The 24,074-nt window shown below is 51.6% G+C and overlaps 2 protein-coding genes across 3 annotated transcripts; both read left to right on the top strand.

Moving 5' to 3' along the window:
* The first annotated feature begins 12,313 nt into the window (after positions 1 to 12,313).
* Septin5 (septin 5) lies at positions 12,314 to 21,131 on the top strand. 2 transcript variants are annotated; one of them, XM_027924269.2, is made up of 12 exons: positions 12,314 to 12,423; positions 12,579 to 12,589; positions 17,293 to 17,389; positions 17,497 to 17,583; positions 17,854 to 17,977; positions 18,084 to 18,218; positions 18,338 to 18,455; positions 18,560 to 18,661; positions 19,378 to 19,474; positions 19,559 to 19,694; positions 19,927 to 20,029; positions 20,151 to 21,131. In XM_027924269.2, the coding sequence occupies exons 1-12, from the start codon at positions 12,381 to 12,383 to the stop codon at positions 20,205 to 20,207; spliced, it is 1,110 nt and encodes a 369-aa protein (XP_027780070.1). In that variant the 5' UTR covers positions 12,314 to 12,380; the 3' UTR covers positions 20,208 to 21,131. The 2 variants fall into 2 exon arrangements, with proteins under 2 accessions (XP_027780070.1, XP_027780069.1); XM_027924268.2 differs by lacking the exons at positions 12,314 to 12,423; positions 12,579 to 12,589 and adding an exon at positions 16,251 to 16,617.
* Positions 21,132 to 21,234: 103 nt separating this feature from the next.
* Positions 21,235 to 22,509, top strand: Gp1bb (glycoprotein Ib platelet subunit beta). Its single transcript, XM_027924270.3, has 2 exons — positions 21,235 to 21,376; positions 21,635 to 22,509. The coding sequence occupies exons 1-2, from the start codon at positions 21,367 to 21,369 to the stop codon at positions 22,237 to 22,239; spliced, it is 615 nt and encodes a 204-aa protein (XP_027780071.1). The 5' UTR covers positions 21,235 to 21,366; the 3' UTR covers positions 22,240 to 22,509.
* Positions 22,510 to 24,074: the final 1,565 nt, after the last annotated feature.

Below are 24,074 nucleotides of genomic sequence, written 5' to 3'. Positions count from 1 at the left end.
CTTAGGAAGGGCTAGGAATGTAGCAGAGTGGTAAAGTACTTGTCTGGCATGTGGGAGACCCTAGGTTAATCCCTAGTATCACAAAACAATAACAACAACAAAAACCTCGGCAGTACAAGAAAAAAATATATAGTTGGAACATGGGCAAAAGACATAAACAGACATTTTTTCCAAAGAGGATACACAAGAAAACCAGATCATTAGACATTAAGGAAATGCAAATTAAAACCATACATCTAATAGAATAGCCAAAACAAACAAACAAAAAGCAACAATGTTAAAAGCTGGTGAGGATATGGAGAAACAAGATCACTCACACATGACTGGTGAGTAGGTAAAATGATACTGTTACTCTAGAAAACAGTTTGGTAGTTTCCTAAAAACCTAAACATGCAACAATGATGTGACCCAGCAATTGCAGTCCTGGGCATTTATCCTGGAGAAATGAATGGAGCTAAATATGCAGATCAGTAATAGAGTGCATGCTTAGCAGGTGCAAGTTCCTGGGTAAAATCTCTAGCATGGAAAAAAAGAAAGGAAGTTGGGGGAGACAGAGAGAGAGAAAGGAAGGAAGGGAGGGAGGGAGGGAGGGAAAGAACTGTACATGAGTATTAATAATAGGTAAAAATTGGAAATGACCCAGTCCTTCTTTACTTAGTGAAGGATTAAACAAACTCTGTTCATCCATACCATGGAATGCTACTCAGCAATTAAAAAGGAAGGACTATTGACATACACCATAACCTGATGAATCTCCAGAGAATTATGCTGAGTAGGAAAAGAAAAAGAAAACAACCTTAAAAGGTTACATACTAGATGATTCTATGCATGTAACTTTGATAAAATGACATTATCCTCAAAGCCAGAGACTGAGGATAGAGTGTGTGGGTATGAGAGAGAGAAGTGGGTGTGGCTATAAGAAAAAATAGAACAGTCCTTTGTACAAAATATTCTGTCTCACCTATATCAATGACAATAGCTGGGTTGTAGTAATGTTATGTTATACTACCATTTTTCAAAGTGATGCCATTGGAGAAAATTTGGTAAAGAATACATGGACATGTGCTGGGGTTGTGGCTCAGTGATAGAGCACTTGCCTAGCATGTGTAAGGCACTGGATTTGATTCTCGGCACAGCATATAAATATTTAAAATGATTACATGAACTCTCTTTGTATTATTTCTTACAATTTCATCTCAAAATAAGGTTTAATTTTAATATTATATATGCCTTGATGACTGGTTTAATCAAAGTATCTTACAGCCACAACACATAACACTAAAATATTTGCCACCAAGATGTCTCTCTCCTCATAGTGCTAATGGTACCTCTGTATTTCATAGTCTGTAGCACAATGTTGAACATATACTTGACAGATGCATTTAGATGTAAATAATAGATAACATAATAGACCAAGTGTTTTATAATTTTTTAAAAATCCCAGTCATAACTAATATTCTCATAGTCCTTTCTCTGTGTGTCACCATGCTTAGCACACCTGTTATCCCTGTTATTTCTTGCAGAATTTGCTGTATCCAAGGAGCCAGGGTCAGCTGGTGTTGAGAAGAATGAGTTGGGTCCAGGACAGAGCACATGACACAGGAGCCCTGGCACCTTTTTTTCAACATGCATGTCAAAACCCCCGCGGATGGAATGACCTAAATGCCCTCAGATCTGGTGACTATACCTAGGGGATAAGTTGGGGAAGAGGATGGAGGGAGTTTATTAAACATTTGGGAACATGCCTGTGTCTGATGCAGAACCCCAAACCCATCTCTGCTCTGAACCACATGGAAGCTTTGTTACCATACGGCACAGACTTTTGCCTTTTTTGCATTTCCGATCATTGCCAGAGACAGCATCTCTTTAGGGAGTTGTGCATATGAAACTGATCTTTCTAATGTCCTCAGTAGTGCTTGCACCTGTGGGCTTTTTCTTTTTTTACTGCCTTCCCTCTTTGCTCAGTAAAGAATCCTTCAAATGACAACAAAAAGTGGTTCATTTCTTTGAAAAACATTTGAACCAAAGCAGATTTTCAAAATGTGTGGCATTGTCATAGCCAGCATTGAGTCCAATACCACCTAACATGATGGATGACATCTGTCATAGAGAGATGGACAGAGCCAGGCAGAAGTTCTGGTCAGGGAAGTGTCCCACAGAGCTTCTGGCTGCTGATGGCTGGTGAGAACTGAGTCTGGTGAGGTGCTAGTCTTTACTTTCAACAGAGGACAGAGTTGTCTGGCTTGTGCATCTTTTTTGTTTTCTGAAGAACAGTTGGGAACCCGCTATGCCCTTCCTTGTGGCTGGAGCTTCTATGCACCTGTTAGAATTTAGCCTCTTCTGATCTGGACCAGGGAAGTTAGAGGAACTGATGCCAAGGAATGTATAGCTCCATGTGCCTTGCTAGGGGCTGCTGAAATAAAACACCTGGGTGGTCTCTGTCATCTGTCTTCTAGGTGGAAAAGGGCCTGCTCAGACCCCAGCATTTAAAGCAGCTCCTCTGAATTAGTGGTTGTCCTCCTGGGAATCGAGAGACTGCCAGCCCTTGTTCAGGTTCTGGGTTCTGTTGGGCCTCATTTGCTGATAGTTCTATACTAACAGTTCTCAGTTACGGTCTTTCCCTTCTTGTTTCTTAGACTTGGTCTCTTTCCTTCCTCCTGTGTGAGCTGTTTTTGTTCTCATTGCATTTTGTCATGTGAGGGGCACAGTAGCCTGGAAAACAAAAAGAGTTCTCAGCCATCATCTAGTCAAGTCCTGCAGTAGACAAGAAGACTCATCCAGGTCCCATGGGCCACTCAATGACACAATGCAGATCATTCTCCTTCCCTAGCTGCCCTAATCACTTCCTCCCCTCCCATTTAGTGTACCGCCCCTGTCTGGGGTATCCTGGCCCCTTTCCTCTGCTTGTGGGTTCCTACTCATCCTTAAGTACCTTCTCTCCAATACTCTGCCATGCAAAATAAGCCAATCTCAAAGAACCAAAGACCGATTGTTTTCTCTGATATGTGGATGCTAATTCACAATATGAGAGTGGGGGAGAATAGTGGTATTTTGGACTAAACAGAGGGGATAAGGGGGAGGGGAGGGGGGATGGGGGTAGGAATAATAGTAGAATGAATCAGACATCATTACCCTATATGCATATATGATTACATGACCTGGGTAACTCTACAACATGTACAACCAAAGGAGAAGTTATATTCCATTTATGTATGATATGTCAAAATGCATTCTACTGTCATATATAAATAATTAGAACAACAACAACAAAAAGAACCCTCTGGGGCTGGGGTTATGGCTCAGCAGTAGAGCACTCACCTCACATGTGCGAGACCCTGAGTTCGATCCTCAGCACCACGTAAAAATAAATAAGTGAAATAAAGGTATTGTGTCCACTACAACTAAAAAAAATAAATATTAAATAAAGAACCCTCTCTCCATCTTCCCTCCCATAAAGCCTCCACTTAAACGGTCTTAGTCATCAGGATATAGTGCATGGTTGGGATCCCCAACAGATCAAGCTCAAAGGAACCTGGGGCCTATGGAGATCATTACCCCAGACCCTGCCCAGAGCTCAGCCCATGGGGACTCCCAGAAAGGAATTTCTCACCTATTGATAGGGAAACACCAGAATTCCGAGAAACATGGTATCCACATATGTCCCCATGCCATCTGATTTGTCCTTTCTGAATTGGACTCTCCTGCCTAAAGTTAGATGGTGGAGTAGAGGTCTGGCAATGGTACCATACCTCAGGAATGCTGCCTGCTTATCCTATCAAAGTCTTGGAGTGCCAATGTGCTATGGTCTGAATGTTTGCATCCCCCCAAATGCATAGGTTGAAATCCTACTCCCAAGGTCACAAGAATTAAGTGATGGAGAATTTGGGAGGTGAATAGGTCATGAGAGAGGAACCTCCAAAAATGGGACCTATCAAAAATGTGATATTAGGGCTGGGGATGTGGCTCAAGCGGTAGCGCGCTCGCCTGGCATGCGTGCGGCCCGGGTTCGATCCTCAGCACCACATACAAACGAAGATGTTGTGTCCGCTGATAACTAAAAAATAAATATTAAAATTCTCTCTCTCACTCTCTCTTTAAAAAAAATGTGATATTACTATATTCTTATTTTGGTTTTCCTCCATGGTTCCTGGCTTATAACTCCCTCCTTAAGGCAGCCTGTAGAAGTTAGAATTTCTCCCTGAGATGGGTCATAGCAACTCTCCTCATTCCAGAAGGACCCTGTTAAATAGATAGAAGCTAAATAGATAGACTTTGCTGGGTTTCCCTACCCAGTCTATTTTAGCATTAGATATACAATGAGGTCTCCTTAAAAAACAAACAACAACAACAACAACAAAAAAAAAAAAAAACCTACCAAAGTGACAGAGTTTGGAGAGCTTCCTAATAGCTGAACATAAGGATGTTCCTGGAGGGTGGTATGCTGGGTGGTGTGCTGCGTGGCATGCCTGAGAGGTCATGGAAGCTCCACATCCTTTTTCCTATTCCCCACCCAATGCATCTCTTCATCCATATCCTTTGTAATATCTTTTGTGATAAACTGGTAAACATAAGTGTTTCACTTAGATCTCTGAGCCCCTTGAGCAAGTTAATTGAACCCAAGAAGAAGTCTGTGGGAATCCCAATTTATACCAGTAGATCAGAAGCACAGGAAAAAACAACCGGGAGTTGAGATTGGCATCTGAAGTAAAGGGAGGCAGTCTTGAGAACTGAGCATTCCATTTGTATGATCTGATACTATTTCCAAGTGACAGTGTCAGAACTGAATTAAAGGATACCCAGCTGGTGTTCACTGTAGAATTGATTGCTTTTCTTGATAGTGGCTAGAAATTCCCACAACTTCTTAATGCCACAGAAGTATTCTGTGTTGATTGTGGTGTGAGAGCACAGAAAACACAGGCAGTTTGTTTCTTCAGCACAGTATCTGTATCAGTCAGCTTTTCATCGCTATAATGAACTATCCAAGATAGACTACTTATAAGAAAAGAGGTTTATTTAGCTCATGGGTTTGAAAGTTTGAGAGTATGATGTCAACATCTGTTCAGTTCTGACAAAGGTTGTGGCAGATGGCAATGGCAGTAGTGTGTGCAGAAGCAAGTGATCACATCTTGAACAAGAAGCCAAGAGAGTTAAAGACAGATACAGAGAGATAGAGTACACTGAGTAGGGGCGGATTTTGGTGTTTATTTATTTATTTATGATAGGGAACTGAATTCAAGGGTGTTTTATCACTGAGCTACATACAAGTCCTTTTTTATTTTTTGAGACAATGTCTTGATAAGTTTCTGAGGGTCTCCCCAAGTTGCAGAGGTTGGCTGAAAACTTGCAATTCTCCTATCTCAGCCTCCAAGTCATTGGGATTACAAGTGTGTGCCACCATATTCAACTCAGACTCTGGCTTTAATAATAAAGTCTCTTGGAAATTAACTCAGGGGCCCAAGACAATTACACTAATCCTCTCTGAGAAAGGGTCCCCAATGACCCAAAGACTTCCCACCTAGAAGTACCATACCTATTAAAGGTCCCACAACTCTTAACAGACCATACTTATTAAATATCCTAATACCACCACCTTAGGAAACACACTTCCAACATATGCACTTTGGGGGATGAACCACATCCAAATCATATCAATTTCTCATAAAAGAGGCCCAAGAAAAAAGACCCTTTCATCACATGATGGCACAGAAAGAAAATTACCTGCAATCTCTGAAGAAGTGTACCCTCACCAGACAAAATCTACTACTGCCTGATCTTGGACTTCCAGCCTCCAGAACTATGAACAATAAGCCATCCAGTCTAGTATTTTGTTAGAGCACCCCAAAGAGACTAAAACACTGTTTATTTGCTTGAGAGAGCCACAATGAAGCACCAGAAACCAATTAGCTTAAACAGGGCAGTAACAATAGAGCCAGGGCTGTGCAGTCAGCTAGCACCATAAACGTCTTTGAAGATGACTTGGAGCCCAGGGTAAACACCAGGAGGCCCCCAGGAGGCTGTGTAAGAGGACTGGGCATAGAGAACCTGGAAGAAAGTGGGTATCAGGAACCCTTTGCCCCCATCTGTGGCCAGCTTCTTCTTGGAGAAATGTTAATTCCAGCTTTTTGCCCATTTTTTATTCTCTTTTTGTTGTTGACAGTCTCTCTCTTTTTCATCCTAGAAATACCTTCAAGGGGCAAGTCTAGCTGAAATGGCCCCCTGAAGTCAGATTGGGAGATTGAGCTGGACCTCTTCCCTACACGGAGGGAGGACTATACCTACTATTTTCTCCCAGTTAAATGGAAGGAGTTTAGAGGCATCCTGGTGTACAGTATGTGTCTGTCCCTATCCAACTGGTATGTGGCTCCAGTCCATGGGACATGCAGCCAGTGCTTGATAAGAAATGATGTCCAACCAAGAGCAAATGAAGAGAAGAGCAGAGCCTTCATTGTACCCTGGAGGTGGGAGCAGAGTCCCCCACCCAGGCCAGTCCTATTCTGTCAATGGCCCTCTCTGTGGCATCATGAGATGGCTTCCCCTTGTCCTCCAAACCATCCCCTTTACCTAGCTTTAGCCATATTTTCAGTTCAGAGATCTGTCGATGGGTATCCTCATAGGACAAAGAGGCTTGAACAGAGGGAGGCATGGGAAGGAGGCAATGATGGGGACTGAGCTGAGGTCCCCCACTCAAATCTAAGTCCTCACCTGAGTATGGCCAGTCACCTGAGACCTTGGACATACGCCTCACCTGGATGCACACCCTGAGGGTTCTGGTGGCTGACTTCCCCGTGGGAGAATGGGGGAGTGGCAGGAGTGTATTTGCATGCAGTGCCACTGACCTTCCATACCCTCCCTGGGTGGTGCCAGGGAACTGTAGCCCGCATGCAAAAGGTGGGGTGCCAGGAAATGCTGTGTCTGTGGTCAAGGGTGTCAGGGACACTGGGATTTGGCCCTCGTGACCTGGGCAGTAGGAGGTAAAACTCTCCACCATATTCAATTTATTCCAGAGGGATTTTCATATCTGTCTCTGGCCTGATACTTGTAGGACGAGTCCAGGAGGCAGAATGCAGTGGAGAGCTGTTGCCAGCCCTAGGAACCCCAGTGCAGAGAGAGGCGGGTGGATGGAGGGGTGGGGTGAGCTCAGCTCCATTGCCTACTGGCTGCCTCAAGATCTAGGTCACCAGTGCTCTGGCCCCCACACTCTGCCTTTTGCAAGCGCATGTTCCCGTGGGATTTTTTTTTTTTTTTTTAATGCTTCAGTGCCTCTGGGAGAATCTCAATGTTGGCGCCATTTCCTATCTCCTCATTCATATTCTTTTCTTCCACCTTTAGCTTTTCATAAAAATTACAGAACTTCATGGAGGACAGAGAGCCTCAGAAGTGCCAGAACACCTTGGGGCAGATCCCTTCTAGCCCTGTGCAAATGCCCTATGGACAGCATCCCAGCTGAGGGTTCCCCTGAGGGGCACAGTGTCTGGCAACTCTTCATTATGCAATCACCTGCACTCAAGTTCCCTGCCTTGGGCTAGTTTATGCCTCCTCTCCCAGACACCATCCCAGAATCCCATGGAGGGAACTTGCAGCTCATCAGTTGTGGCTGTAGGCCCACATCACCACCCAACAGAGACCCTGGCTGCTCTGGGTCCCCAGGCTGGCTCTTTGCCACAGAGCACAGGCTCCCTTTGTAGCACTTGCTCCAGCTGCCCAATGAATTGGGGACTTGGTGTGGACCTGGTCTCAGCCCTGCTTTGTCCACCCTGCAATACACAAGAGGCTTTAAGCAGAGCCAACCAGCACCCTCTTGGCAAGGGCAGTGTGGACTTTGAGTCTTTTTAATTGGCCTGTCTTTGGTGACGAGGACTCGTTTGTGTAGTAACCTCCTTATATTTTTCTGACAAGGAAATCAAGAAATATATTTTCCAATAGCCCCTCACTGTACACACATTTTCCCTTATGTGTGGAGATAGCCACTGCTTTTAGGATCATGGAGGACACTCTAGAGCTCCTGAGTTCCCACATATCCCCTGTAGCTGAGGCAAGCACACAGAGCACCCCAGTGCAGGCCAAGAGAGGTTTCAGGATTCAGGTGCTGCAGTCTGCAAGCCCCCACACCCAGGATCTCCTGGTTGTCCCTCCTTACCCATCCCATGACACTGGGTCCAGGGTGGCTTCATCCTCTCCCATGCCACCTAGCATGAACTGATGCTACTGAGCCTTCCTTGGGTAAAAGATGAGGCTGAGTGGTGGAAAGATCAGTCAGGGTAGGGAGCTGGTCAGGATTAAATAGCTCCCCAGGCTGCATCCTGCAGAAAGAGGCATGTACAGGGTGAGGAAGGGCTGGGGATAGTTCATGCAGGCCTGGGGAAGGGCAATGGAGGCAGAGGACACACCAAGTGTTAAGGCACAGAGCTGTGAAGTTGCAAGTTTTACACCTCCTAATTTGGAGCTCCCAAGGGCTGAGGAATGGGTTCAAATCTTTTCACATGGCTGGCTGGGGGAAGGCAATAGAAACAGCAAGGACAGTGGCATGGGAACAAATAGACAAAAGCAGGAATTATGAGGGAAGTCCAGGCCCCATCAAATGATGGAGGATACCAGTTGCAGAAGAAACATAAATTCAGGCTTGGATGGGCTACATGACTCCGGGAGGCCCTTGGCCAGCATAGGACCAAGTTGCACCCTCTTACAATAAGTAGTAAGACCTGGGCTCAATGGTCCAGATTTTAGTCTCAGCTGTTGGTCTTGGGTGAATTTCCAGCATTCTCTAAACTGCACTTCTTTGTGCTTGAGAAACAAAAATACCCCATTCCTAGCATAGCAGGGATGCCCTGAAATGGACATGTTGGTAGAGGGTTTCAGGTGTCTAACCTACTGTGCTCAGCTTGACCTCTGTCATCCTTGGCCTCAGATGGAGTTAACATCTGGAAGTTTGTCTCTGGTAGTTGCTGTTCTACTAGACATCTGGATGTCAACCGAAACAAACTGCCCCACTCTGAACCTTAGCCCACATAGCACCTGCCTCCCAAATGCAGATGCCTTGTTTTTGGGTCACTGTCACTGTGGTTTACACTAAAGCCTCACAAGCTCTTTTCTTCCTCCTGATTGGCCCTGCAGTGCCAGAGAAAACCCACTCTTTCCATGGTCTGTACTGAGGGGGAGACACAGCGTGGTTTAAGTGTGGCCTCTTGAGTTTTTCTTAACAAAAAGAGTGGGTTTTTTTTTTTCTGAAAAGTGTTGAGCTATTTGTAGCCTAAGTTGGTTGAACAGATTTTTCTTGTTGCTTTTTTTCACTCATTAACTTCCTTTCCTTATGAATTAAAAAAAAATAGCAATATTTTTCCACAAGGGGTGTTTTATTTACTTCTTTCTGTACTATAGCCAGCACTTGGTTCTTCTTGATGGGTAAAACAGAATCAAACACTTACTCCAGGAAGTAGTTTTCCTTCAAGTCACAGCATCTCAAGCAGATAAATGTAGTGTGTCCAGGTCCTTGCTTTGTTGATTGTGACACCTCCCTTATATCAAATGGAGCCCCAAAGGTTGTGCTTTGGGATAGGCATAAACATTTTAACTGTTTTGCTTGGGCTTTTAGCACCTGGCTCTTTTGATCAGTCTTAGACCTTTGTGGAGCTCACACTGTCTGCCTCTGGCAGAACTGGAGATGTGTCCTATGAATCCACTAATCAATGATGCTTTTATGGCCCATTTTCCTAACTTCAGAAATGTCCCCAGCCAGGCACTGTAATCCTAGTGGCTCAGGAGACTGAATCACAAGTTCAAAGCCAGCCTCAGCAAAAGTGAGGCACTAAGCAACTCAGTGAGACCCTGTCTCTAAATAAAATACAAAATAGAGCTGGGGATGTTTTCAAGTGCTCTTGAATTCAATCCCCGGTACACCTCTGGAAAAAAAAAAAAAGAAGAAGAAATGTATCCCATGGATACCTTGCTTGTTGAGCCATGAGTCCTGCCACTCAGCATGGCTCCCAACTGCACAGGATTCAGATTCCATTTGTCTTCAGAGGGATTCAAGGTGACCAGGAGTCCCAGGGTGAGGGAGAAAACCTGACTCCCCTTCTAGGCTTCGAGCCTCAGGTCACTCCTAGGCATTTTACATGAGATACAATCTAGGGTTGCTCTGTGCTGCATCCTTCCAAGGAGTAGCTCCCAGTCCTATTTATGATATCAACTCCACACTGATTTTCCATTAAACACTGGTCTTTAACCCAACTGCATTTCTGTGATTGTTTAAACTATACTTACCTTAATAAAAATAGATCCTGTTTACATGGTATGCCTCATCCTTTCTGCCTCCAATCTCCAGAACTGTTTTGAACCTATTACTCTTGTGCATGTGCACTTCTCATCCTTTACCCATCTATACACAGGACAAGTTAAACCCCTGTGACTCAGGGCTGCCTGGAACTGCCCTCCCATCTGAACCTCAGGGAATATTCCCTTTGTTCTTATTGGTCAGTATTGGAGTCGTACATGTTTAATATCCTAAAGACTATACTTGCAGGGATCGTTTCTGTAGTTCATGTTCAATGTCCCAGCATCACTTTTCACTGACCAATTGAACCATTTACAAAGCTCCAGGCCTTTGGAAATAGATTTCCTCCCAGCCCCTCTGGACTGGTAAGTACAGGGTCAGAAGTTCTGCCTGGCACTTTGAGCGTGTCTATCCTCCTTCTCCAACTGTCCACATCTCTTTATCTGAATTCCCAAATCTCCAAAACTCAGTGGCAAAGTCAGACCTGAACTTATGTGCTGCCATTTATTATGGTCATCATCTATTCTGGTTCATGTGAATGGTCTTATGTTTCACTAAAAGAATATTAATGGCTTTGATTATGAGGCGCAGCTCCAGATTCCAAAGAGGCATCACATGTATGACATATACAAAAAAATCTGAATTCTAAATGCATCTAGCCTTGAGGCTTTGGATAAGGGGAACATCTCTATGTTGGTCAAAGTTCTGGACCTGAAGGAAGTTCATGGTAAAAGGGGGTAAGCTTTGACCACAGGATATGGTAGAACAAGGACTGTGGGACAGAAATGCTGCTTATGTGACTTTTTTCACTTACTGAGCAAAGAGCTCTGTGCAGGGTGCTGGATGATTCAGAGAGTGAGAGGAGCCCTTGTAGCACACCCTCCACCCAGCGAGCCCACCACTCAGTGGAGGGACCAAGGGGAACACAAGGAGCTGGGGAATAAAGGTGAGTTTCTTGGGTTTGAAAGGGTATGGTCTCCTCTGGGTATAGCAGCGGGCCTTCTCCCTCCAAGGGGACCTGAGCCTGGAGAGGTGGTAACCACAGCCCCATAATCCCTTTCTGAGGGATGGAATACTTCAGATATGCCACCTAGGGACATTCTGGAGAGGTCCAGGCAAGGGCACCTGAAAATATGATAGTGACACAGAAGATGCAAGGCACTCAAGCTCTTGGCCACTGAGCCCCATTAATTCATTGAGGGTCTGGGGCCTCAGCTTCCCCATTTGTGAATGGGGAACAGGCCCCAGCCCTGCCTTCACAGTGCCCCTCCTTTTCCTGTAACTCTTATCCCCATGGTGGTAGCAGGGCTGCCTGGAGCACACCCCAAAGCTTATGGATCTGCAGGGCAAGGGGTGTACAGCTGGGGTGAGGAAGTGCATTGGGGAGCCTGCAGGTTGGACCGGTGCCATCCCACACCTCAGCTCAGTTAGTTTTGCAAATAATCTCATTTCACTGCCCAGGAAAAGAGGATCAAACAACTGCCCATGGCATGTGCTTTGCACCTTGCCCAAGGGTGTATGCTTCCTAAGCAGATCTGCACACCATCCTGCAGATAGCACCAAGGAAGTGACCAGCCTCCCAAGTCCATGGTGATGGGATGAATCCCCTGACTTTAGTAGGGTAGGACCGATTGTGCAGGGGTTAGCATTAGGCTGCCAAAGCCAGGACTGGCTTTATAGGAGGGCCACACGGATTGATTATCAGAGGCCCAGGCATGTCCCAGAGACAGCAGAGGGAGAGCCCAGGCTAGGGAACAGGGGTAACAAGAATGGGAGGTAGGCGACTAGGGCAGTGGGAACAGCCGTGTTGGGCGGGGCAGCGCAGGTCTCGCCCGCTTGCCCCAGGCGCTGCACTGCTTGCGTGAGGCAAGGGCGTCGCCCGGAGGCCACCGGCTTGGGGGCCAGAGAGGGGTGCCTCAGTCCCCGCCCCCACTAGCCGCGCCGGGTCGCGCGTGGGCGCGGCGGGCGCCGATTGGCTGGCGGGAGCACGGGCGGGGCGGGCGGTGGCGGCGCGGAGGGGCGGGTCACCCCGCAGCCGGGCCTCGGCCTCCACCGCTCGTCGCCGCGCCCCGCCCGCGCGCCCGCCGCCGCACGTCCTCCGCTGGCGGCCACCATGAGCACAGGCCTGCGGTACAAGAGCAAGCTGGCGACCCCAGGTGAGCCCGGCTCCCGCCCGCGTGCCCGCGCGCGCCTTTGTCCCTGACGCCTGCCCGCCTCTCACCGTGTCTCTCCGTCTCTCTCCCACCCGCCCGCTTGGACCCGCCCGGACATGGACCCGACCCCGACCGCGACCCCGGCCCGAACCCCGCAGAGGACAAACAGGTACCTGAGCTCCGCCGCCGTTCCCCTTTTAGCAAGACCGGCTGGCTGTCACCTATTGTGGCACGGATGCTGCTGGCTCCCAGGCACGACCCCGCCCCCGCCAGCCGTCATCTGTCCCTGTCGCGATAATCGATTGTCTGTCAGGGCGGCGTTGCCGCGCCTGGAGCTGAGCAGGGAAGGAGTGGGCTACATGCCTTGCCCCCTGACCCTCACAGCAGGAGCCTGGTCCCCTCCTCAGGATGGGAGGATGGGCTCACCGTATCTCTCCCACTGGTCCAGCACCAGCATCTCCTTGCCGACCTGGCTCAAAGGCCATGTGCAGGAGGTCTTGAGTGAAGCAATGGTCATGGAAGACCACAGGCTGGGGAAGAAGGGTCTCTGGGTCCACTAGCCAGTGCATGGTCCCTGACCACTACCATGGGGAACCTCTGGTCACCCCACTTCACACCCCTGCACCTTTATGCTCCTCTCCCTGCCACACACAAATTCATATACTCTAGACTGTAGCTGGGCCTCTTCTTAGACTGGGAGCCTCCAAGCCTGGTCTGAGTCATTCCAGGGACCAGAAATGGTCTTCAAACCCAGTGGGTACGGATAGGCTTGTGACCTTCTAAAGGGGCTGGCCTGGTCCCAGCCTCTGAGAATAGGAAGTTGACCTGGGCATCCCCTATGAAAATTCAACCAGGCTGGGGGTTAAACCAAGCTGTTGTGACCTGAGAGAGAGGGGAGGGGAATGGGTAAGCAAGTGAGATAGGGGCTTCCACTTGCCCTGCTGATGCCCTGCTGCTTTGAGCTCAGACAGGTTTTGGGGAAAGAAGGGCCTAATTCTGGCACCACAGGAGCCATGAAAACTCCCATCAGAGATGGGAGTTCGCACATAGCACTCACAGCAGGGAGGGAACCTGGACTCCTAGCCCAAGGTACAGCAGGCAGGGCAGGAACAGCTGGCAGGTGGTGTGAACTGGGAGTCTACTGACTGCCCAGTGCCAGTCTTCTGGCAGGGACATGCCCCACCCAGGGACTGATGAGTCTCATTGAGAGGGACTCCCCAGGGAACCTGAGTAGAGAGCTGCCTCCCCATCACAGGACATTAGACAAAGCCTGAGATGCAGAGATGTGCTGCCAAGCTATTGTTCAAGGGACAGGGAAAGAGTGGAGGATGCTGAGACCAACCTGCTCAGCTTCTCCTGGGACTGTGAGTGACCCAATCTTGGCCTAAGGGCTCTCTGAGTCACCAGGCTTGGGCACCTGCTGTTCCGCACCAACTAGGTTTTCTTGCCTATTGCTGCCAGGGTGGAGACCCCCACCCTGCTGAATTGTAAGCCCCTTCAGTCCTGTATCTGCCCATCCTTTGGTGGTTAGCTAGGAGCCAGCCAATCCCATTCCCTGCCCTAGGCTCAGAGGGAGAAGGTATCTCAGAGGCACATGGAGGGAGCCACTAGATGGGGCCAGGTGGTCAAGTGTTTGGAATGTACCCCAGTGAATCTGGGGGAGGCCAGAAGCACACAATAGCTTCAGTGTGACCACTGAAGTCACTGAAGACCAATTGAGTCTCAGCTTCTCCAGACCTCCTTTTTACTCTACACAAGAGGTTCAGAGAAGCAGCTGGTGGTGGGGGGGTAACTCTGTCAGCCCTCTATGTCCCCTTACCTCCTCTCAGGCAGCAGTGGGGGCTCTGTTGGCTTTGTTGCTGCTTCCAGAACTGACTTGGGTGATTCTAAGAATGGAAATGCCTAGAGAGTCTCAGACACCAGGAGGAGGTGGGCGCAGCTGTCATACAGCTCCGGAAGCCCTAAGGAATATTTTTTGTGCCTCAGTGACTAGAGAAAGAGGGTGACAGGGCCCTTCCCTTGGGACTCCCCCACTGAATGCACAAGCTTTGACTGGGCCTAGCTGGATGATGGGGCAGGCAGGTCAGGAGCTAGGAGTGAGAATTTTTCCCTCTTGACATGGGCTTCTTAAAAGCCTGTGTCTTCCCTTTGGGGAAACTGTGGCAGTCTGAGACCAGCAGGCTCTTTATCAGGGTGTGGAGGATTGAGACTTCCTCCCAGCCAGAGGCCAAGACCAGAGCTTTCTGTGTTTCTGGATATGACCGGGGGTCCAAAATACCAGACTCTTTTGTGCTTGCTGAGCTGAGGCCTATGTCTAAAGTGGACAACACTGGGATAGAGATTGGATGGGACTCAGCCCGGAGGTTTCCTACAGGACAGGACCACAGGAAGCTGGTAGCATGAGGAGGCTTTCTGGGAACCAAGACTGGCGGAGTGGGTGGAGGTGGTTAAACTGGGAGAGCTAGGGGCCTTGGGCTGCCCCCTACTCTGGGATGAAAGGCCCTTTGTTCCCAGCTGTGGACCCACCCTCTTCCTCAGGTACCAGGGGCTCCAGGCCCAACAGCAGGACCAGGGCCTGGACAGTGGGTAGGCAGCCCCTCCACTGGGGGAGCTAAGAAGGAAGGGCCTGCCAGAAGGAGGGGTTGGTACTGCTTGGGGGAGGGGGCCTTCTAGTTCTACAGGGGCACAATGACCAGGGACACACCCAGTCATCCTGGAAACTTTCTAGGCTCCTTTCCCTACTCTCCCCCACCATCCCCAGGATGCACTTACACTGATTCTGATGGCATCCTGAGGTGGAGGTTAAGGAAAGTTTTGGTGACCCACAGAGAATGCTTTCCTGGCCCAGCAGACTTACAAGTTTCCTGGAGTGGCCATACCAGAGTGAAGGCCTAGCTGGCCTAAGTTCTCCAATTCTGCCTTTGCCCAGTCCTGTGGGTCAGAGCTGGTGGGAAGGCTCCAAGGAGGGGAAGGGAGTGCCCACTGGGCCAGTGGACCCTACTCTATACTCCCACCTCACTTCTGATGGCAGGGGCCAGCTGGGGACTATGGTGGTGGCATGCATTGTTGGCGACATTTTGCTGAGGTTGGCCAGGTCTTCCAAGACTGGAGGGAAGGGGGTCCTCTGTATGTAATCTGGCCGCCTCCACCGGCCCTGTGCCCTTCACCAACCCTAAGCCTCTGCTGGGGGTGGGTGGTGGGCAGGCCGAGCATGGGCATCACGAGAGAGGTGGGCTGTGTCCTCCACGGGTTCCCCGCATATCTGGGGACACCATGCCAGGAAAGAATTCCCTAAGCACACAAGTAGCTCATGCGTGCCAACCACAGTAGGTCAGCACCAAGGAAGCAGGAATGCTAGAAGTGATGGGTCGGTGGGTAGTGGTTAGGGGCTCGAGTCACCACTAGGAGGTTTTTAGACGGAGCCTGCGAAGAGAGCACGCGTGTTGAATTGGGTTGGGTCCCGCACGGTTGCGCGTGGGTCGGGAGCGGCCCCTAACGCCCTCTGGCGGGCGGAAGCCGCGCTGCGTCTCGGGGAATACGACGCTCGGTAGCCACAGGCACCCCTCCCACCCTCGATCCGCGTGCGGACCTGGCCCCTGCCTGTGATCTCACTGTTCAGACGCCTGGACCAAAGCCGCGGGTGCCACTGCGGGGCTCCTTGTCCACGCGTCGCCGCAGCCCGCCCCTTCGCCTCTGCTGGGCCCTGCCCACCGCAGCAGTTTCCCGGTGGCTCCGCCTGCGGCCCAATTTCCAGGCGACTGTTTCCCGGCGACGGCGGGCGGGGCGTCTCTGCTACCCCCTGCAGCGAGCCCCCCCCCCCGAAGCCCCGCCTCTGGTTCGGGTGCGGGAGCCAGGCCTGCCGAGGCTGCGACGCCGCCACAGCTCTGGGCAGGCCCGCAGAGGCAGGGGGATGGCTCACAAGGCCTTTGGGGTCAGCGGCCCCCAAAGTTGGCGATATCCTCTCTCTGGGCCTCAGTTCCCGTGTCTGCAAAACGGGAGCGAGAACAAGATTTAAGGGCGGTAACACGCGTAAGTCCCTCGCGAAAGCCCTGCTCGGGTTGGCCCGGTCTGGTCTGGGGTCTGAACGTGGCCGACAGGGTCTGGAGGGTCGCCACGATGGACTCGCTGGCAGCACCCCAGGACCGCCTGGTGGAGCAGCTGCTGTCACCACGGACCCAGGCCCAGAGGCGTCTCAAGGTGTGTGTGTGTGTGTGTGTGTGTGTGTGTGTGTAAAGGGGGTGGAATGTGGGTCAGTGTGTGCAAGCTTGCTTGACCAGGACCTGGGAGCTCCGGAACATGGTAGGGCCCAGCAAGACGCATGTCCCCTGGTGGTGGATACCAGGGACCCTTTGGTTGGGAAGGCTCCAAGCAATTTTCTATAAATAGCCCCTGCTCTGTGCTGCAGCCAGCCACCCCCAGTGCTGGATCTGAGCCAGATAGGCCTCCCACCCTCAGTACTCTGGGAAGAGGTAAGTGTTGAGGCCTGGGCTTCTTCTGTCTGTGAAGTGCCTTGTGTGTCTGAGGGGTCTCAGTCCTGATACCTTCAGACCACAAAGGGAGCCAGGGAAGACAGTTGCCAATGCCTGCTGGGGCTGGCATTCCCCTGTCCTCCCCATAGTCTTGGGTCCCTGAAAAGCCTCTTGCTGAATCTGGGGAAGGAGTGCCTTTTCCTGCTACCCACCTCATCAGCCTTCCCACCTCCAGGCCTTTGTCCACAAATCCTCACCTCATTTTTGCCAGTGAAATGCCCCACCCTAGGTGAGGACTGTGCCATCTGCTGTCTCCTCATCCTGAGCAGGGTAGAGGATAGGGCACTGGGCTGCTGCAAAGAAACTCCAGAGTGCCACTGACCTTCCCCAATCCTGCCCCCAGGATATCGACAAGCAGTACGTGGGTTTCGCCACACTGCCCAACCAGGTGCACCGCAAGTCAGTAAAGAAGGGTTTCGACTTCACGCTTATGGTGGCTGGTGAGTGGGCCAGGTTGCTGGGTGGAGTGGCTGGGGCCTCTGGCCAGCCAGGCTTAGTTGTGGGGAACCCATACCTAACTCAATTCCTTCACTGTACCTGTGGCCAGGTGAGTCAGGCCTTGGGAAGTCCACACTGGTCCATAGCCTCTTCCTGACTGACCTGTACAAGGACAGGAAACTGCTCAGTGCTGAGGGTAAGTGGTCCGCACACAGTCCTGACACTGATTTACCAACCCTATCCTATAATCCTTTGAAGAGCACCCTTCTAGGTCTACCCTCCTTCTCATGTTGTGCATCCCTATTCAGAGTCCAGAAAGAGTGGCCCAGATCACAGTCATATTGTATGGCCAAGGTCAAGGCACTAGGAGGATAGATGAGGACAAGAGTCCTGGCTGCCTGGGGGAGGGCATAAAGGGTTGGAGTGGCCCCATACTAACAATGCCTTCCTCCCCATCCCCCTGCAGAACGCATCAGTCAGACAGTAGAGATCCTGAAGCACACAGTGGACATTGAGGAGAAGGGGGTCAAGTTGAAACTAACCATTGTGGACACACCTGGTTTCGGGGATGCTGTCAACAACTCAGAGTGGTGAGGAAAGCCTGACTGGGGAATGAATCCCTGACCCAGCTAATCCCAGCCTCCCTGTGGCAAGTGGGTGGTCCTGACATTGAATTAATGCTCCCTCCACCCACAGCTGGAAGCCCATCACTGATTATGTGGACCAGCAGTTTGAGCAGTATTTCCGTGATGAGAGTGGCCTCAACCGCAAGAACATCCAAGACAACAGGGTGCACTGCTGCCTGTACTTCATCTCCCCCTTTGGGCATGGGTATGTCCTGGAACCAGGCTTAGGGCCCATCCCCCTATAGTGTATTCCTATGGCTGTACCTATCACTGCACCACCACTACCTTACCATGCACATCCCTGCCCCTGGCTGCTCTCTGCAGGTTGCGGCCAGTGGACGTGGGTTTTATGAAGGCTTTGCATGAGAAGGTGAACATCGTGCCCCTCATTGCCAAAGCCGACTGCCTGGTCCCCAGTGAAATCCGGAAACTGAAGGAGCGGGTGAGCCTGCTGTGACAGGGGACTTGGCCAAAGACTATGGGGCCGAGAATGCTGGGAAAGCTGGCCAGCCCCATTTCTTGACAGCTCTTGCCCCTTCACTGCAGATCCGGGAAGAGATAGACAAGTTTGGGATTCATGTATACCAGTTTCCGGAATGTGATTCAGATGAGGATGAAGACTTCAAGCAACAGGACCGGGAACTGAAGGTAAATATGCAGTGGGGAGGGGATGGAGATAGCCAGGGATAGAGAACTGGAGGCCACACAGGAGCCAGAGTAGGGCTAGATATCCAAGTCCAATCTGATGAGGGCAAGAGTAATTTGTCCTGGAGGTAGAAGACTTATACCCTCATTGCTTTGTGGCTGATGGTGGGTCATTTGGGCCTCACCTAGGTGCTAGTGAGTCACGAAGCCCTTGCCCAGATTACCATGACCTTCCCATGGGTAAACAGCTAAAGAGTCCAACCCAGTTGTCATAGAGCTGTGACATCCCCTAACTCCCAGAGTGGTGGCTTTGGGTGCCCCAGATAGAGTGACAATTAAGACCCACCAAGGCCAAGGGCAGAGATCCACTGGGTCAACAGAGCATGGACAGGGGCATCATACCACAAGGTATGGGCTCAGCCTGTGGGGAGAGAAAGGGAAGGAAGCTAGATTGGTGGCTCTTGATGTGGAAGGGGTCAAGAAGCGAGAGTTTGGTTGGGCACAATCTGGCAGAGGCCTAAGGGTGTGCACTGCACAGATCATGGCTGCAGTGGGCAACAAAGATGTCAAAAGAAGAACAATATCAGGTTGACTTTGGGGGGAAGTGGATAATGGTGATGCTAGAAGGGCGTGCTTCGGGGTGCTAGCCCCCACGCCCCCCCAACCACTAAGCCTGCGCTCATATGGTCTGGGCGTGAGCCCTTGCTCCCCTCCCCCAGGAGAGTGCTCCCTTCGCTGTTATTGGCAGCAACACAGTGGTGGAAGCCAAGGGGCAGCGGGTCCGGGGGCGACTGTACCCCTGGGGAATCGTGGAGGGTGAGTTGATGCATGGGGCACCATGTACTGGGTGGGAAGGCTCCCTGGGCAGATGCCCACCCACAGCCCACTTCTGCCCCATAGTGGAGAATCAGGCACACTGCGACTTCGTAAAGCTACGCAACATGCTTATCCGCACTCACATGCACGACCTCAAGGATGTGACATGTGATGTTCACTACGAGAACTATCGCGCACACTGCATCCAGCAGATGACCAGGTGAGCCATCCCCACACATTGGAACCAGACCTCACACCTCTTGGCCCTGGCCATGTCTCTATAACTGAGGGCTGGTTGGCAATGCCCAACCAGAGCTCAATCTTGTCCTAACCCCCCAAATCAAATCCACAGTGCTTGCTCTCCCTAGAATTAGCTCAGGGGTTTTGTATCCCAGCCCACCACTCTGAGCCTCCTAGCAGCCATTTCCCTCCTTTATCGCCCCTCCCCACAGCAAATTGACCCAAGACAGTCGCATGGAGAGTCCCATCCCCATCCTACCACTGCCCACCCCGGATGCTGAGACTGAGAAACTCATCAGGATGAAGGATGAGGAGGTTGGTGGGAGTTGGGGGTGGAGCCAGGACTGGATGTGACCGCCAGAAGGGGTGGGGGTAGGGTCTGGCCTCTCCCGCTACCTTTCTCACCTGCCCTCCCTCGGTTCTCCACATCCCTCAGTTAAGGCGCATGCAGGAGATGCTGCAGAAGATGAAGCAGCAAATGCAGGACCAGTGACCCCTGTCCCAGCTCCACGTCGCCAGTCGCCACGGATAGACCACCTGCACCGGGCTGGCCCCTCCCACCCCTGAACCCCAGATTGGCCTGGATTCCATCCTGGATTCACCTGGATCTCAGTCGGGCCTGGACCCAACCCTAAACCCAGAGGGGCCCTGACCGGACTTTTCCCGACCCAGAGACAAGGAGCCACAACCCCATATGACCCTAATTTATTCTCAGTATCAACCCCTCCCAGGTCATTTGTATCTGTTTTTGAGGGGCCTGGACAATAGCCCCATCCCAACTGGTCTTGGGGGGGGAGCAGGCACTAAGTTGAGCACAACTTCTGAGATCACCCCCATCCCCAAGAAAGTCACAGCAACCAGATTTCAGGCCTTGTTCAGGCATGCACCTAAACCAAGGCAGAGGAAAGAAATGGATCTCCAAGGTTCTGGGCCTGTTCCCCTAATCCAGTGCTGCAGAGCACACTTTGGAGTCCTCTGTACTGTTCCCATGGGCCATGCAGCCTATGCTGATTCCCTACTTTGTGTAGAAAGGGGCTTTCCTTACCACCTGACACAAGGTGGGGACCAAAGTAGGCAGGGTTGGGCACCTGAAGCAATTCGGAAACATCTAGACCAGAAGGCTGCTGGTAGGGAGAGCAGGCAGAGGGTGGGCAGGGGACCTATGGCAGCCCATGCTCCTTCCCCACATCCTGGGCCGATCTAGAGGGCTCCAGGAACAGTGGACAGTGGCTCATTCCCTGACAAACCCCAATACCTAAACATCTCCCTTAGCACTGTGGTGCCAGGATCCCTAGCCCTTGGCCTCCTTCATCTCTCCACCCGCATGATTCTTCCTCCAACATCTCATGATCCGTTTTGTTCAGTTGTGAATGCTGTGTCCTGTCCTGGTGACAGGAGAACAATGTTGGTGAACGTCGCAGAGGGTGTCCTAGTATTCCGTGCGCCCCTGGGAGCGGGTGGGAGAGGAAATGCAAACCGTCAGCAGGCCTTGGTGATAGCGCCCTATCTGCTGCTGCAGCTCCGGCCCACGCCGCCTCGGGGTTATTTCTGTACAGGAGGCAGCACTGTGGTCTGTGCGGCGAGCGTGAGGTGGCTGGCTCTCTGGTCAACGCCTCCCGCTCCAGAGCAAGCTGGGCCACCAACCTCTCGCCATGGACTCCCGTGAGTTTGGGATCGTGCCTGCAGTTTCTTGGGCAGACCCAGTTTGGGAGACGTTTCGTTCGTTTATACTGCAATAGGGAGAGGGCTGGATCCGACTTAGAGGGGGATTCTGACCAGTGCCTAGGTCGGTTGGGGTGGAGAGGTGTGCGGCTGAGGCCACAGGCCTCGGGATGGAGCCGGGCCCAGTGATCCCGATGTCCATGGACGCCGCACAGGTGTCCCACCGGCCGACCAGCTCATCGCAGCCTTTTCTTACAGGGCCACACGGGGCGCTGAGCCTACTGCTCCTACTGTTGGCGCCCCGGATCCGCCCAGCCACGGGTTGCCCCGCGCCGTGTAGCTGCGCAGGGACGCTCGTGGACTGCGGGCGACGCGGGCTGACGTGGGCCTCACTGCCTGCCGCCTTCCCGCCTGACACCACGGAACTGGTGCTGATGGGCAACAACTTGACGGCACTGCCACCGGGGCTGCTGGATGTGCTGCCAGCGCTGCGCGCGGTGTACCTAAGCGCCAACCCCTGGCACTGCGACTGCAGCCTGGTGCCGCTGCGCGCGTGGTTGGCGGGTCGCCCGGAGCGCGAGCCCTACCGCGACCTTCGCTGCGCTTCGCCCCCTGCACTGCGCGGCCGCCTGCTGCCCTACCTGACCGAGGACGAGATGCGCGCCTCCTGCGAGCGGGGTCGGCTCTGCTGGGGGGCGCTGGTGGCTCAGCTAGCGCTGCTTGGCCTAGGGCTGCTACACGCGCTGCTGCTGGCGCTGCTATTGTGCCGCCTGCGGAGGCTAAGAGCCCAAGACCGTAGACCGCACGGGCTATCGCTGAACACCCCTCTGGTAGCGGAACCCGCTGCAGCTGGTGCGTCCTGAGAGAAGCGCAAAGCACGCAGGCCTGCAAACTCCACAGGACGCTGTCCAAGGATCCCTCTCCCTAACCAAGATCCCCCTGGGTCTTCTCCCCTGCCTGATCTCCCAAACCCACCGGGCGGGTAGGGTCAGATCTATGTGGGTTGGAAATGTTGCCAAGACGAAGTCAGGAAACCCTGTGCCCTTCATACTTAGAAAGATGAAGGAGCCTAGCTGCAACTGAAACACTGTGGAGTCTTCCCAAATTCCACGATGAATAAACCATTTTCCTGATCTGGCTGGTCTCTGTACCACATGACCTGGAATTCCCCTCCTCAGATTCCAGAAAAGACTCCAGGAAGATGGTCCAAGGGGACACAATCACATTTTCAAACAAGCCGAACTGGCCTGGCACCTACAGGAGTCTGGGTAGATGTGAAGGTACTGTGAACAGTGAGGAAACTCAGAGCACACTCAGAGGAATGGTTCTTTTGAGTTGTGGGGCCAAGAGGATGTTCTGAGGGTTCTGAGAACAGCTCAGAAGATGAGGTGTCTCTTATCAGTGACCCTGATGATCGGGCAGCTTTCAAAGCAGTCAGGGATGGACTGAGGTTGGGGTGATTGCATGGTGAGAATAGTCAAGTGGGGCCAGTGGTGCATCTGGAATTCCCTGGACTGTCAGTGAATCAGCCTCTGGAGTGTATACAGGGCAGGATGATTGGGACCATGAGAGGTGGAGTCCATGGAAGGCCCCTGCAGGTGTGAGTAGATGCCAGGTGTCTCTGGCATGGTGTGCCTGGAGTGATCCAGGACTTCTCCCACAGTTCCTGGCTCCTACAGGTGCCCCTAAGTATCCTCCCCATCCCATTTCCCCATCTCACAGCAGGAGCCCCAGCCTTTGGCCCTTCTGTTGAGGCTCAAAGTCCACTTCTGCTTGAGAGTTCTGTCCCTACTAACCACCTCACAGCCTCTGCCTCCCCAGGCTCCCAGGCTGCACCATACTGATCCTACCTCCCAACTAGGACTGTACATGTGCCCTTCTTTCTGCCTGGCACACATCCCTTCACATTGCTGTTCCTTGCTCACCTCCTGCCTCTCCAGCTAGTGCCCACCTCACTGCCATTTTCCTCAGGAAGTCCTCTTTGATTGCCCAGACTAGCAAGGGGCCCTCCAGTCCCTGGTCTCCTGCTGTCCTCTCCTGCCCTTATAGCTGAGCAAATAGTTTTTGAGTCCTTTGTGGGTTACCCCAGTATAGCACAAGACTGCTAACAAGGGGCACAGTGTGCACAAATGAGGGGTGACACCTTTTTCATTATTGGAGTCAGGATGAAAGTGCCTAGGACAGAGTCCCTCTCCTGCCTTTGGTTTGGCTCCCACCTTACTGACCCTGTGAATAATAAAGGCTGTTCTCTGAGGACCCCAAATAGGACTCAAGTCTAGGTACAGGAAGTCTCCTCACCTCTGGGTATAGGAAACCCCTTCTGGCTGCCATTGACCAGGTTGGGGAGGCTGTCACTGACATGGCCTTTGTCCTAGCCTTTGTGGGATAAGATGGATGGCCCTCCAATAGGGCTGATGCTATCTTCAGGCTGTCGATCAGACATAAGGCAACAGCCACCCCCTCCCTTGTGGGCAGGTGCAGGGCATCCGGCCCATTGTGGACTGCAGCTAACTGTCCGGTTGTCCATCCGGACTTATCACCACATCAGGGACAATGACCCCCTTTGTACAAGGAACTGACAAACTTACCCTGCAAGGGTGAGTTCTGGCATCCCCAGAACCCCTGGTGGAGGTCAGGGACAAGCAACTCTCTAAACTCAATCTGAACATGATGCAGGGAGGAGGTGTCCCTTCTGCTA

Source organism: Marmota flaviventris, chromosome 1 (genome assembly GCF_047511675.1).
Source record: "Marmota flaviventris isolate mMarFla1 chromosome 1, mMarFla1.hap1, whole genome shotgun sequence".
In the NCBI taxonomy this organism is placed as follows: domain Eukaryota; kingdom Metazoa; phylum Chordata; class Mammalia; order Rodentia; family Sciuridae; genus Marmota; species Marmota flaviventris.
Note: the sequence above shows the minus strand (reverse complement) of the source record. Positions and strands in the feature narration are given on the sequence as shown.

Coding starts and splice junctions, on each gene's coding strand:
- Septin5 (XM_027924268.2), top strand. CDS start 16,537: ATGGACTCGCTGGCAGCACCCCAGGACCGCCTGGTGGAGCAGCTGCTG. Junction 17,584..17,853: donor GAAACTGCTCAGTGCTGAGG/GTAAGTGGTCCG, acceptor ATCCCCCTGCAG/AACGCATCAGTCAGACAGTA. Junction 19,475..19,558: donor CCCCTGGGGAATCGTGGAGG/GTGAGTTGATGC, acceptor TCTGCCCCATAG/TGGAGAATCAGGCACACTGC.